Below are 13944 nucleotides of genomic sequence, written 5' to 3'. Positions count from 1 at the left end.
ATGGATACCAAGGAGCAAAAGCATTTAAACACTGAACTTCAGATTAGTAATTTTAGGACGGCCTTGAAGGGCTTTAAAAACTTGGTCGAGCAAGCAGCGGCCCAGAAAAGAGATGAAAGGGGAGGACTGCTCATCCAAAAAGAAGGTAAGGCCAGTGATTACGAGCAGTCGGGTCAGGTGTGTTGATGAGAACCGTGAAATGCTTTGAGCCATCCAAGAGAAGCACCATAGCTTAAGAGCCAAGACATCAAATGACTCTCTAAAGACCTAAGCAGTCCTGCGGAAAGCTTCGCTCACTTCTCTGAAACTTAGTTGGCTCAAATGTAAAATTAAGAGGTTGGATGAAGTGACCTCGAAGGGCTCTTCCATGGGATCTACACCCGATGGCTTGCGGGTTGACCTGGGACTCTCAGGAGTACACAGTGACCATTAGCAAGCCATGGAAACCACCCTGCTCTCTCTTTACTTAAGGGTATGGTGAGACCATAAAGAGTTTCATAAGCAGAGCAAAGTGTCTTTTCCGCAACTTTGCTTCACTGTCTCGGCCTCTCCCCGTATCTCTCGGCTGGAATGATTTCGAGCCTGCCGAGGTAAGCGGAATGAGGTAGGCAGTAGTCTGCCAAGAATATTAACAGCAGAAAAAATGACACAGAATGGTGCGTCAGCGCTCAAGGGGACAGCTTCAGGGTGTTGTGGATGGCACTGAGGACAGCAGTGACAAGTAAGGCTTACCAGCACAGTAAAAGACTAACAGAACAAAGCCTGCTGTTACAAGGACAAGAGCAGAGCCCCTATAACTGTGATGGGGTTCGCATAGCCAGTTTCTGACTGTCCCAGGCTGCACAGCCACAAAAGAATGGAATTGTTGACTTTGGATGATCAAACACAAGCTGGTATGATTTGAATAGTGGTCAGGAATTTATGAATCAGCTTTGAAAAAAAGAATTTATAAATCACCTTAATAAATATAATTTAATTGGTTCTCTTGACAATTCTAATAGGCAAATATTACTATTCATGCTATTACCCCCCCCCCATCCTATTTGTTAAAGGATGGCAGGTACAGGAAAATCATCTGCCCGAGTCACTCAAGCTCTATGTGTTAGAGCTAAGCCTCAGAGCTTCAAGATGGACTTTTTAGATGAGTGTGAACTTGGCTGGGCTTTCTAAACCACTACACAGAACTTTTATTTTTCCCCAGTCAGCCTGTTTACCCATCTCTGTAATTGATTTCCCAAACTTTACCACTTCTGTTGACGCCTCTCTGGATCTCAGCTCCTTTCAGCCATGGCTCCAGCATCATAAGGAAAAACAAGACCAAAAGACAAGAATTCCCTCAACCTCTCTTTCTTCCACTTCTGAATTTCCCCAAAGCAACACCTGTCATTTTGTCCATCTGTCCTCCTGTCCAAGGCTATCACTTTGCTGCAACAACTTCAAAATCTCCTTTTCACTGGCTTTGTTCTCTCAAACTAAAAATATTCCCAAACATCCTGACTTTGACTTTCTCTTCCCTGCAAGGTATCACTGCATGCCTTTCTTTGCTTCTCCACTTAATTTCCCCTCAGCATCAGCACTTAATTTTCAATCTACTCAAGTCTGACCTCTCTCATCACTTTGTTGAAAATGCTCCTACCGAGGTATCCCAGCACCTAATATGACTGCCAAGTTCAATTGTTTTCATTTTCCAGCATACCTGGCCCTTTCACTGCATTAGCTCACTCCTCTGCTTCCAGAAACTATCTCCTTCTGTGTCTCTCATCACACCTCTCTCTTATTCTTTTCTTTCTCATTCTTTCTTTGCCTCTTTTTTTTTTGAAGTCTTCCTGTGTTCTCTCTCAGCCTTAAAGCACTGATACCATCCACCTAGTCTCCTAAACTAGGTATCTTGTTATAACCTTTGACTATCTCGTGGAATCTTACTCCTGGGTTATTACAACAGGGGTTCAATATAATCATCTTCTTGCCAAGAGTTATTCCTTAATTTTTTTTAAATGCCACATCCCTGGCTTATTAACTCTGCTCTAAAGTCCATATATGTGAACTTGGCATTCGGGGCTATTCCCAGCCATGCCTCAATCTACCTTTCTCGTATCAGCTCCTGGAACTTTCCCTCCATGAACTTCCCGTCCTAAAATGAACTTTTCAGCATTTCCAAGCACCTCATACTCGTAATGACTCTGATTTTGTGTGTATCATTCCCTTAATGTAGAGTGTCTTTCCTCCTTTTGTTGTCCCCATAAATCTTGCTCATTTTTTTTAAAGATTTTATTTATTTATTTGACAGACAGAGATACAAGTAGGCAGCGAGGCAGGCAGAGAGAGGAGGAAGCAGGCTCCCCACTGAGCAGAGAGCCCGATGCGGGGCTTGATCCCAGGACCCTGGGATCATGACCTGAGCCGAAGGCAGAGGCCTTAACCCACTGAGCCACCCAGGCGCCCGTTCTTGCTCATTTTTTAAGACCAAATCAAATCTCACCTTTCTGTAAAACCTTTCCCCAAACAAAGCCACCCTTAGCACGGTTAATGCACTTTCTTGCCATCTTGAGAATTTCCCTTGACCTGCAGAAATTGATGTGTGTTCCTGCCCCTTCTCTCCACAGCACTTGCCCTGTGAGTGCTCTGAAGGTTTGTAACCCTGGGACTAGCCCAGTCTTGTGTCCAGGAAGTGCTCCTTAAATGTGCGCTAAGCAGGGGTGCCTGGGTGGCTCAGTTGTTTAAGCAGCCGACTCTTGATCTCAGGTCAGGTCTTGATCTCAGGGTCATGAATTCAACCTGGGCAAGGAGCCTATTTGAAAAAAAAAAAAGTGTGCTAAGCAAACAAGCTAATCTTGCTTTCACTTCAAGCTTGCAGTCACAAAGCCACATTGGAAAACTTCCCTCCTCTATAGTACATATGGGTATATATGTATATATGTGTATGAATAGGTATACATGTGTTGATACAGAACGAATATATTTCAATAGATATATAGTAATATATATTTTATAGAATATTATACTATAATATACTACAGCCCAATGTGTAGTAGGTATATTATATGTCTATTATATATAATATAGATTCAATAAGAACTAATTACTGCTAGATTTCCTTCTCTGACAGAGGGACTGATCTGAAAGACTGTGAAGGAGAAATATAATCTTAACTTTTCAGACTGTTAATGTTGGCATACCTTCATATTCGTTCTTAATACTGGAAAATAAGATCTGCTTCTCACTCTAGGCAGGAAGCTAAGAATCAGAATGTTTTGATGTCAAGGAATTCATCTGTGCTCTTTAATCTTTTTGTCAATGACCTGCTAGAATTAAAATCACCCCAGGAAAGAAAAGTTTCATCCTCCTCCTCTAACCACATTTACAATGAGATACATTTACATAGAGACACATTACACTCACCATGGTGTGAATTTAAAGAGGCTAATCTATTTAGATATCTCATAAGAATTTTAAATGTTGTGTAACCCAGAGGGAATGCTTTATTTTCCCCAAGAATCATGGTCCTTCCTCAGTTGTCTCTGCTTTGGTAAATAGCACCAGAATCTGCTGAGTTTGAAAACCAGAGACCTAATCGTGAATGTAGAACAGGATTTCTCAAGTTTGGCACTACTAACGTCTTTGTTCTGTGTATATGAATGTGGGCTGGGGGAGGGGTTATCCTGTGCATTGAAGGATGTTTAGGCATATCTCTGGTCTCTTCTAGGTGCTGTAGCATTCCCATCCCTAATTCTAACAAGCAAAATTGTCTGTAGACGATGTGCCAATGTCCCTGTAGGAGACAGAGGGGAAACCTCCCCTGGATGAGAACCACTGGTCTGGAATCCTGCCCGTCCTTCACTCATCACTCCTGCCCCCCAACAACTTCCAGTCCATTAGAAGTCTTTGCCATTCTACCTCCAACTGTATCTTTCCATCTCCAGTTCTACCTCTCAGTGCCTATATCACTTATCATCCAATGAAGGACATTTCCAGGAAAGAAAGGGGTTTTTATTAATAACTAAGTTTAGAAAATCAGCTCCATCATTCTGGCCACGCCTCCACTATCTGAAACCTGGACTAATGCACTAGCCTCTCTCTGGGTTCATAGCTGTCGCTCTTACCTCTTCCAGCAGCCACTATGCTTTGAGAAAAGGTTAAGGCAATACCTTACCAGCATGCTGAGAATAAAATACAAACTGCTGACTCCAGCCTGACCCTCCTTCTTGATAATCTCACGTGACAGTGATTTCCCTGTCCTCACTATACTCCCTACCCAGTGACCCTCCCAGAATATGCCAAACTCTGTCCAGACTCAGAGTCTTTTTGTTTGTTGGCTTCTGCCTGAAATGCTCTTGTCTAGCTTTACACATGGCTGACTCCTTTTTGTTTATCGGGTCTCAGCTTAATTTTTTTACCCATGTCCTTAGAGAGGCTTTCCTGAGGCCCATCGCTGCCCACCACCACTGATAGGTAATTCTATCACCTTGTCCTATTGGTTTCCTTCCTAGTATTTAGCTCGCTCTGTACCTTTGTACTTTATCCCTTTGTACTTTACACCTTTATACATTTACTTTGCTACTAAGGTGTGACATACAGGAGAGACTCCGGAACACGCCAATCTGAAGTATATAGCACAGTAGACGTGGATGTTGTAAACATATCTGCAGCTACCAGCCAGAGCCAGACAAAGAACCTTTCTAGCATCCCGGAGAGTCCCCTTACACACAGATAACCGCTCATCCAATGCCTAGCTCCAGTAATTAGTCTTGCCTGTCGCAATCGGTAAATATTTTGTTTCTTTACATGTGGATTTTATGTTCTCCCACTAGAATGTAAACTCCCTGAGGAAGGGAACTTGATTATTTAGTTTGTATCCCAGCGTCTAGTTTAGTTCTCACACTTAACAATAACGATGGCTTTTAGTGTCAAACTCCTTCTTATCCTTAGACTCAATAGTAGCTCCCAAGTGAATCACTAAATTTGGCAGAATCGAACTCAAGCATGGTGTATGTGTGTCCACATACTGTCAAAGAACCAATTAGGAATTGCTCTTTGCCTATCAACCGACAAATGAATTAACAAAATATGATCTATCCATTCAACGGAATATTGTTCAGCCATAAAAGAAATGAAGTTCTGATACCTGCTACAATGTGGATGAACCTTGAAAACATGCTAAGTGAAAAAAAGCAGATATAAAAGACCATATATTGTATGATTCCACTTATACAAATGTCTAGAATAGGCAAGTCCACAGAGACAGAGAGCAGATTGGTGGTTGTCAGGGGATGAGAAAAAGGTGGGGGAAAAGGGAGTGACTGCTTAGCAGATAAACGGTCTTCTTTGGGGATGATGAAAATGTTTTGTAACTAGATAAAGGTGATGGTTGCACAGAACTGTGAGTATACTAAATTTCATTGAACTGTTCATTTTAAAATGGTTAATTATGTTATGTGAATTTCACCTCAATAAAAGATTTTTTTAATCCTTCTAAAAAAAAAAATTTCTCTTTGCTCCCCTGTCTCTTCTATCTGAGATGAGCTCTTGCAGACACTCCTGATTGGTAAAACCTTTCATAATAGGAAAGAACTAATCCACTTTCTTCTCTTTGTATTCCTGAACAAAACTCCTCGTTGAAACGTAAACTGTGGAGGAAGGACTGAAGACCAAATTTTCTTCTAAGTAATATTTTAGTCAAGGACCGAGTTATGTTTCTAATGTAAAGAACCTTAAAATGAGGCATTATCTGGTTTTAATAGATTGAAATGAGGAAACTGATTAGAAGATAGGAAAAGGAGCTGAGTCCTTGGAGTTTGGTAACAATGTTCTTGCAATTTGTTACAATGCAGATGTAATCGATTATGACAAGTTTTATGAGGCTGTGCAGGAATTCTTCGGTCCAGAAGTGAAGAGTCAAGATGTGAAAAGCTTTTACAGGAAACTCTGCAACAACCCCGATGTACCTATCGACTGGTGTGAGGTAGCACTTTTCATGTTTATCCTAAGAAATCCAGGTATTGTTTCTCCTTGCTCAGAATAAATAATTTATCCAAGTGTGATTCCCACAGGAGTTAAGCCCACAGCGTGTATGTGGCATGTATGAATGCCATTAAAGACGTGACCACCGTCCCTAACTGAACGTGAGTGAGACAGAGGTTTAACTATATTATTAATGGCGAACTCTTGAATACTTTTAGACGGAGCTGCCAAGTGGAAGAAATACACATGCCATTAACAACAACCAATATGTTAAATGCCTTCATTACATTCTCAAGGAGAGATCTTCCTTTTCAATAGTTTCAAAGCATACAAATATCATGTAAGAGAAGAAAAAGACTATGGTTGACCACCTCTACCATTCCCTGTCTGTGCAGTTTTGTGTCCCTTCCACCATTGTCTGGTGTTCTTGGATGAACCATTGTCTGGTGTTCTTGGATGAACATAGAGAAGCATGTTTGGTTAAGTGATCTATGGAATATATATATATATGTCTACGGAAAAGGAGAAAGGAATGCCTCTGATCTTTGTTGAAATTCACAGAAGACTGCACTCTGTAGGTTTGTTTGTAAACCAGATTCTTCCTATTCTAAAAGGATTCGAGGTAACTTACAATTTAAAAAATTGCACACATGCTTATAAAGCAATGGAAGTAATATTAAAAATTTTCAGGCTCTTTCTCAAAAATCAGTAGATAGAGGGGCACCTGGGTGGCTCAGTCAGTTAATTGTCTGACTCTTGATTTCGGCTGAGGTCATGATCCTCCGGGTTGTGAGATCGAGCACTGTGTCGGGCTCTGCACTGAGCACAGAGCCCGCTTGAGATTCTCTTCCTTCCGCTCCCTCTGCCTCACCCCTGCTCAAAAAAAAATCAGTAGATACAGTAGACAAAATGAAAAGCAAAGATTGAAAGGATTTGCCTATCATTTTAAACAAGCTGGTAGATACGTATAAATAGAACTTTGGACCCAAATATGGGAAAGACACATCTTCCCAACTATATACACATCACAAAGCTGTGGTATAAAGGACATTTCAGTAAACTCCAATATAAGAGAACTAGGAATCAATAATAAAAGATTGCCCAAATCCCTGGGCGCCTGGGTGGCTCAGTGGGTTAAGCCGCTGCCTTCAGCTCAGGTCATGATCTCAGGGTCCTGGGATCGAGTCCCGCATCGGGCTCTCTGCTCAGCAGGGAGCCTGCTTCTCCCCCGCCGCCTTCTCTCTGCCTGCCTCTCTGCCTACTTGTGATCTCTCTCTGTCAAATAAATAAATAAAATCTAAAAAAAAAAAAAAAAAAAAAAAGATTGCCCAAATCCCTAAGAACTGACCAAATAAAAAAGGAGTTTTGGGGAAAAATTGTAAACAAAAAGCCTATTAAGCTTTTAAAGAATACATAATTCCTGCATTATATATAGTTTTGTACAACTTAAGAAAAGCCGATAAGTTATCCCACTCATTTTATGAGACTGTAATAACATGAACTGAACAGAGAAAAAATGCCAGGGAACGATAGGCCAGTATTGATGCTGAAATCCTAAGTAAAATTTTAACAAGTCAAATCCAGCAGTGCATTAAAAATCATTTCTGAGTAGAACTCATCCCAGAAAAGTAAGGGCAATGTAATATTAGAAAGTCCAGGAACATATTTCATTCAACATGTTAGAAGAGAAAAAAAAATAATACGATAATTTTAATTAGAAGTCAGCACGCTAAGGCCCACAGGCCAAACTGAACAGCCACGTGTTTTGCAAACAAGGTTTATCGGAACACAGAACACTCACCCATCTGTATACTCTGTGGCTGTGTCTGTGTTACAAGAACAGAAATGAATAATGTGACAGAGACTGAATGCTCTGTAAGTCAACAATATTTACTACCTGGCCCTTTTCAGGAAAAGTTTGCTGACTCCTGATCTTAAACTAACATAAAAATTTTTTTTGATAGAAATCCAGTAGCCATTCCCGTTTTTACAAAGAAAAAAAAAAATCTTAGCAGAATAAGAATGATGGACAATTTCCTGAATTTGGTAAAAGGTTGTGTTCTTTTTCTGGAGCTGCTGTAAAAAATGACCACTAATTCAGCAACTTTCTTCTCGGCTTTATTGACGTAGAACATTGTGTAAGTTTCGGTGTACAACCTATTAATTTGTACATTTCTCTATGTCAAAATGGCTACCTCCATAGGGTTAGCCGTCACCTCCATCGTGTCACATGATTACCGTTTCTTCTTTGTGGGGAGAACATTAAAGATCTACTCCATTGGCAACTTTGAAGTACATCATGAGGCATTCTTTTTTTCTTTTTTTTTTTTAACATTTTTTTAAAGAATCTTTATTTTTTTGTTAACATATAATGTATTATTAGCCCCAGGGGTACAGGTCTGTGAATCGTCACGTTTACACACTTCATAGCACATACCCTCCCAATGTCCATAACTCCACCACCCTCTCCCTACTCCCCTACACCCCAGCAACCCTCAGTTTGTTTTGTGAGATTAAGAGTCTCTTATGGTTTGTCGGGAGATCCCATCTTGTTTCATTTTTTTATTTATTCTTTCATCATGAGGCATTCTTTTTTTTTTTTTTAAAGATTTTGTTTATTTATTTGACAGAGAGAGATCACAAGTAGGCAGAGAGGCAGGCAGAGAGAGAGAGAGGGAAGCAGGCTCCCTGCTGAGCAGAGAGCCCGATGTGGGGCTCGATCCCAGGACCCTGAGATCATGACCTGAGCCGAAGGCAGCGGCTTAACCCACTGAGCCACCCAGGCGCCCCATCATCATGAGGCATTCTTAACCATAATTGCCATTCTGTACATTAGATCCCCAGAACACGTCCATCTTATAATTGGAAGTTTGAACTCTTTGAACAACATGTCCCCTTTTCCCTGATAACCACCATTCTAGTCTCTGTTCCTGTGAGTTCAGCTTCTTTTGATTCCTCATATAAGTGATATTATGTCTTTCTGTGTCTGACTTATTTTACTTAGCATAATGCTTACAAGGTCCACCTATGCTGTTGCAAACGGCAAGATTTCTTTCTAAACTTCGCAACTTCAGGAAACACATTTACTATCTCACCATTTCCATGGAGCAGGAGTCTAGACACAACTTAGCTGGGTCTTCTGCTCAAGGTCTCACAGGGCTGCAATCCTGTTATTCTCATTTGGAGACTCAACCAATGAAGAATCTTCTTCCAAGCTCATTCCAGGGGTTGGCAGAATGCATTTCCTTGTTGTGTATGACGAAGGGACTCAGCTTTTTACTGGCTGGAAGCTGGAGACTGGAAGGTGCCCTCATGTTCCCGAGGCGGTCTGCAGTTCTTTGCCTTATGAAACACTACACAGGCAGTTCACAACTTCGCTTCTTCAAGGCTTTCCCCACAGTCTCTGAAGACAGTCTTGTGTAATGTCATATAATCATGGGAGAAACAATCCAGCACATTTGCCTTATTCTTTTGATTAGAAGCAAGTCACAAGTTCTAGGCATACTCAAGGGATGAGGGTTCTGCAAAGGTGTCTCACTGTATGGGGAGGGAGGGGATTTACTTTAGGATGTGCTCTTCTAACCAGAAGTCTCTAGAAACCTCTTTAATCAAGGGTCATATTTAACGATAAAATACTAGAAACACTCTGGCGCCTGGGTGGCTCAGAGGGTTAAGCCTCTGCCTTCGGTTCAGGTCATGGTCCCAGGGTCCTGGGATCGAGTCCTGCATTGGGCTCTCTGCTCAGCGGGGAGCCTGCTTCCTCCTCTCTCTCTGCCTGCCTCTCTGCCTACTTGTGATCTCTGTCTGTCAAATACATAAATAAAATCTTTAAAAAAAATACTAGGAGCACTCTCATTAAAGTTAAGAGCAAGAAAAGGATGCCTATTATCTTTAGTACTCTTCAATACTTTACTGGAGATTGTAAGCAATGAAAAGACAAAAACAAACAAACAAATCAATAAGATTTATATATCAAAGACAATGAATCCTAAATGCCAAGCTTGCTTCTTTTTCTTTCCCTCCCTCCTTCTCTTCCTTCCTTCTTTCCTTTGTCCTTCTTTTCTTTTTTCTTTTCCATTCTTTTTTTAGAGCCTGTTTCGGTCGAGCTTGCCTTTAGAACCTTATATTCAATGGTCAACTTTCCAGTGTGTCTTGGGTTTTCAGCAGCAGATTTCTGAGAGTTGCAGTGCGGTTACCTGAATTCTATACAGTGATGACCTGTTTTTCTGGAACGATCATGAGTTAATGTTTGTGTTGCTAAAATTAGAAGGAATGTTAGTCATTTTGTCAGAATCCACTACATAGAATTTCAGAGTAACTAGTGGATATTACCAAAGGTAGAAACCCTGAGAAAAGGTTGGGCCGGGACCTGAAGAGGCCCCCTGATTAGAAGGCACGGGTAAAACGAGACAGCTGTATTGGTAAGACGGCCAGAGAATGACTGGGAAATGTTGGATTTATCCTTAATGAAGGTACAGCAGCATGAAATATCGAAGAAGCTTTGCTAGGAAAGCCCCTCATCGGAGATGGACCCCTTAGAAACTCTCGACTGCCGCACTGCCCGAAACATTTGCCCCTACCTACAGGAGGCTACTGAGGACTGGAAATGTAACTAGTCTCAATGGAGCTGTGCTATAATTATCAAACACACACTGGATTTCAAAAATGAAGGCGATGTAAAATGGCTCACTAGGAACCTTTTATATTGGTTACATACAGAAATTCTATTTTGGACATATCAGGTTAAAAATGTATTATTAAAGGGTGCCTGGGTGGCCCAGTCAGTTAAGCGTCTGCCTTCAGCTCAGGTCATGATCCCAGGGTCCTGGGATCCAGCCCAGCTTCGGGCTCTCTGCTCAATGGGGAGCCTGCTTCTCCCTCTGCCTGCTGCTCCCCCAGCTTGTGCTCTCTCTCTCTGACAAATAAATAAATAACATCTTTTTAATAAATACAATTAAATCAATTCACTCTTTCTACTTTTTGTTTTGTTTGTTTGTTTTTAAAGATTTTATTTATTTATTTGACAGATGGAGATCACAAGTAGGCAGAGAAGCAGGCAGAGAGAGAGGAGAAAGCAGGCTCCCTGCTGAGCAGAGAGCCCGATGTGGGGCTCAATCCCAGGACCCTGGGATCATGACCTGAGCCGAAGGCAGAGGCTTTAACCCACTCAGCCACCCAGGCGCCCCTCTTTTTACGTTTTTAATGTGGCTACTAGAAAAATTTAAAGTTATATATATGGCTCTCGTTATGTTTTTATTGGACAGCAGAGAAAATGTCAAAATAGACATAGAAGGAATTTGCCCTGATCAGCAAAGATGGAGTTTTGCTGGCAAACGACTGAAAGATGGACAGACCACGTCCCACAGAAAGAGTCCAACTTTGTTCTTTAGGAACAGTTCCAGAAAGAATAAGAAGACGTTTGGCATTGTTCTCTAAGAACACAAGCATAAGAGAAAAAAGTTTAATATAGTGTGTTTAAACATCAGAAGATCAAAGAAAATGATAACAATTAGCCACCATGATCAGAAATGCTCATTCTGAAGAATGTGATTTCAAATTCTTCACTCTCAACTAGTTCTACGAATAAGTCAGATGCACAAAATATCACTTTTTATTTGAGCACCATTATAAATAGAGGCCCGTACATCAAATATGTAAATGTTTTTAAATTAGAAGCTCAGTTAATTGTTAAATTAAGTCGGTTCTATCCTCCAGTTTAGACAAACATGCCTTAGTAATGCCTTGGGAGTCCAAGTGAGAATTTAAAATTCTAGTACTTTGTAGTTTCACATTGAAACAGGGAGACGAGGAGAGAGTTAGCCCCAGTCTGTGCTCCTAAAGAAGGAGTATGCACACACACACACACACACACACACACACACACATATGTATGTATATCAGATTATAGAAGATTCTCATCTTTTCAGGCAATTCTACTGCACAGTGCTGTTCTATGTGCATATATCCCAGGGCATGGATCTAAAAGCAAGTTAGAAGGGCAGAGGTGGCTGTTTTGTCTTTAACCCACTGATTCAATAAAATAGAAGACAAATACATATGATATCATCATATATGATATGTAGATATATAGATATATTAACAAAAGTCCTTAACCATCCAAAGATTAGCTTAAGAAACCCAATGAATAATAAGACAGTCAGAGTTTTGAGAAATCAAATGAATGATAAGACAGTGAGTAATTTTGTAGGAATACAGAAATAGCTGTCTTTTTCCCAAAGGTTGTAGGTGTACAAAATAAACATGTTTTTTCAAGGATCTAGGCTCAATCACACTGTGTAAATCCTTTGGATACTGTCCTATCTACTCATAACTTGAATTCTCTGTCACTAAACTTAGAGTAGCAATAATTTTGAGAATCACATATCCTCACTGTTCTCAATTTTTTAATGAACATTTCTCACATGCGATGGTTCATGTACTTGAATTTCTAATGTAATATTTCTGGATCACCAAAAATATGAAAATGAGTGTATAACAAGTGATTCATATCAACATCAAATAATTTATGCATTTCAAGAAATAACAGAAGTCTGTTGATGTTACATTACACACTTGGATTCAGAAAATCAATGCTCTAAAAATGTCCCAGGAGGCCAACAAGTGAGACATGGTCAATCCACTTACGTGAGAATCTGGGCTCCGTGTTCTCAGTTTTGAAGAGAGAGAATTATGTTACAAATGTTTTATTGTACGTAAACAGAACACTTCTTTGTCCATAAAATAAATGGATGAAGGAATGAGTAAAGAAAACCCAGATTATTTCATTATGCAGGTGAGGAATTAGAGCCCCATTCTTTTCCACATCAACTGCCTCTTTCTCCTTCTCCTTCCCTTTCTGGTTAGAACATCACAATTATCTTGCATTTGTCTTTTTTCGGACACCTCCTATGTTCTCATCTACTCTCCTCAACAGCCCCTCCCCACCATGTAGACTGAGGTGGGGGATGTTTTGCAATAACAAAGATGAGGGAAATGAAACACAGAAAGGTTAATTGACTTACCGAAAGCCACAGAGAAAATAGGTTTTGGTCCTGGAACTGAGACTTTCTCCTCTGTCTGCAGTAATTTCATATGACATTATTCTGTTATATCACCTGGGTTGTTCTCCTCATAAATCACATGCAAGTTTAATAGAAACACTTGTGAGCAGCCTCTGCACACTGTATATACATGAAGAAAAACGAGGTTTAAGAAAATATTGCAGGAAGCATCTCCTTCTATTGTTCTGTCATTTGCCTCACAAACTATCTGTGCCAACGCTCCTAAGAGGCATTTCTATTCCAAGCGCTGTGACCTAACCTTTCTAACCTTCATATCCATCACCTGTAAAATGGAAATTCAGGGCTGGGAGACTAACTTTGTTTCAGTATGGATTACCATTTAAAAAAAAAAATCAGCCATTGTTAACTGTATAGGTAAGAAGAACTGGGTTTATTCTTTTAAAGTCAGGCACGAATGTACAAAATTGATTCTTTTTTTAAAAGATTTTATTCATTAGAGAGAGAGAGCGAGCACAAGCAGAGTGGGGAGAGGGGCAGAGGGAGAAGGAGAAGCAGACTCCCCACTGAGCAGGGAGCCCAGTGTGGGGCTCAATCCCAGGATGCCAGGATCATGACCCAGAACACTTAAACAACTGAGCCACCCAGGTGCCCCAAAACTGATCTGATTACAAATCTCTTCATTTTAGCAATGCCATAAAAACTACTTTCTTTTTCTAGGTTTCAGATTCAAATGCACTTGGAAAAACGAACATTTATAGAATAATGAAACCTTGTAACTGAACTAAAACATCACCTAGACCTTCCTTTTTAATTTATAAGGAGAAGAATTAGATGTAAAGAGACCCAAGGAAATGTGATGGTATTAAATTTATAAAACTAGTCAGTGCTAATTTTGATACAGATACAATCCACTTTTCCTACAATACAATGTTAGTCTACATTTCCAGTGGGCAATTCATAAACA

General features: G+C 40.3%; 1 protein-coding gene across 1 annotated transcript in view; it reads left to right on the top strand.

The window, feature by feature from the left end:
- Window positions 1–13944, top strand: part of WDR64 (WD repeat domain 64) — a gene marked incomplete at both ends in the record, with an annotated part of 144240 nt that continues 130296 nt past the window's right edge. Inside the window, 2 exons of the mRNA XM_080825207.1 lie at window positions 1–145; window positions 5829–5959. Coding sequence (XP_080681333.1) covers window positions 1–145; window positions 5829–5959 — 276 coding nt within the window. The remainder of the gene's footprint in view (window positions 146–5828; window positions 5960–13944) is intronic.

This window comes from Martes martes, assembly GCF_963455335.1.
Source record: "Martes martes genome assembly, chromosome: 15".
NCBI classification, from domain to species: domain Eukaryota; kingdom Metazoa; phylum Chordata; class Mammalia; order Carnivora; family Mustelidae; genus Martes; species Martes martes.
This window is presented reverse-complemented; position numbering and strand designations above follow the sequence as displayed.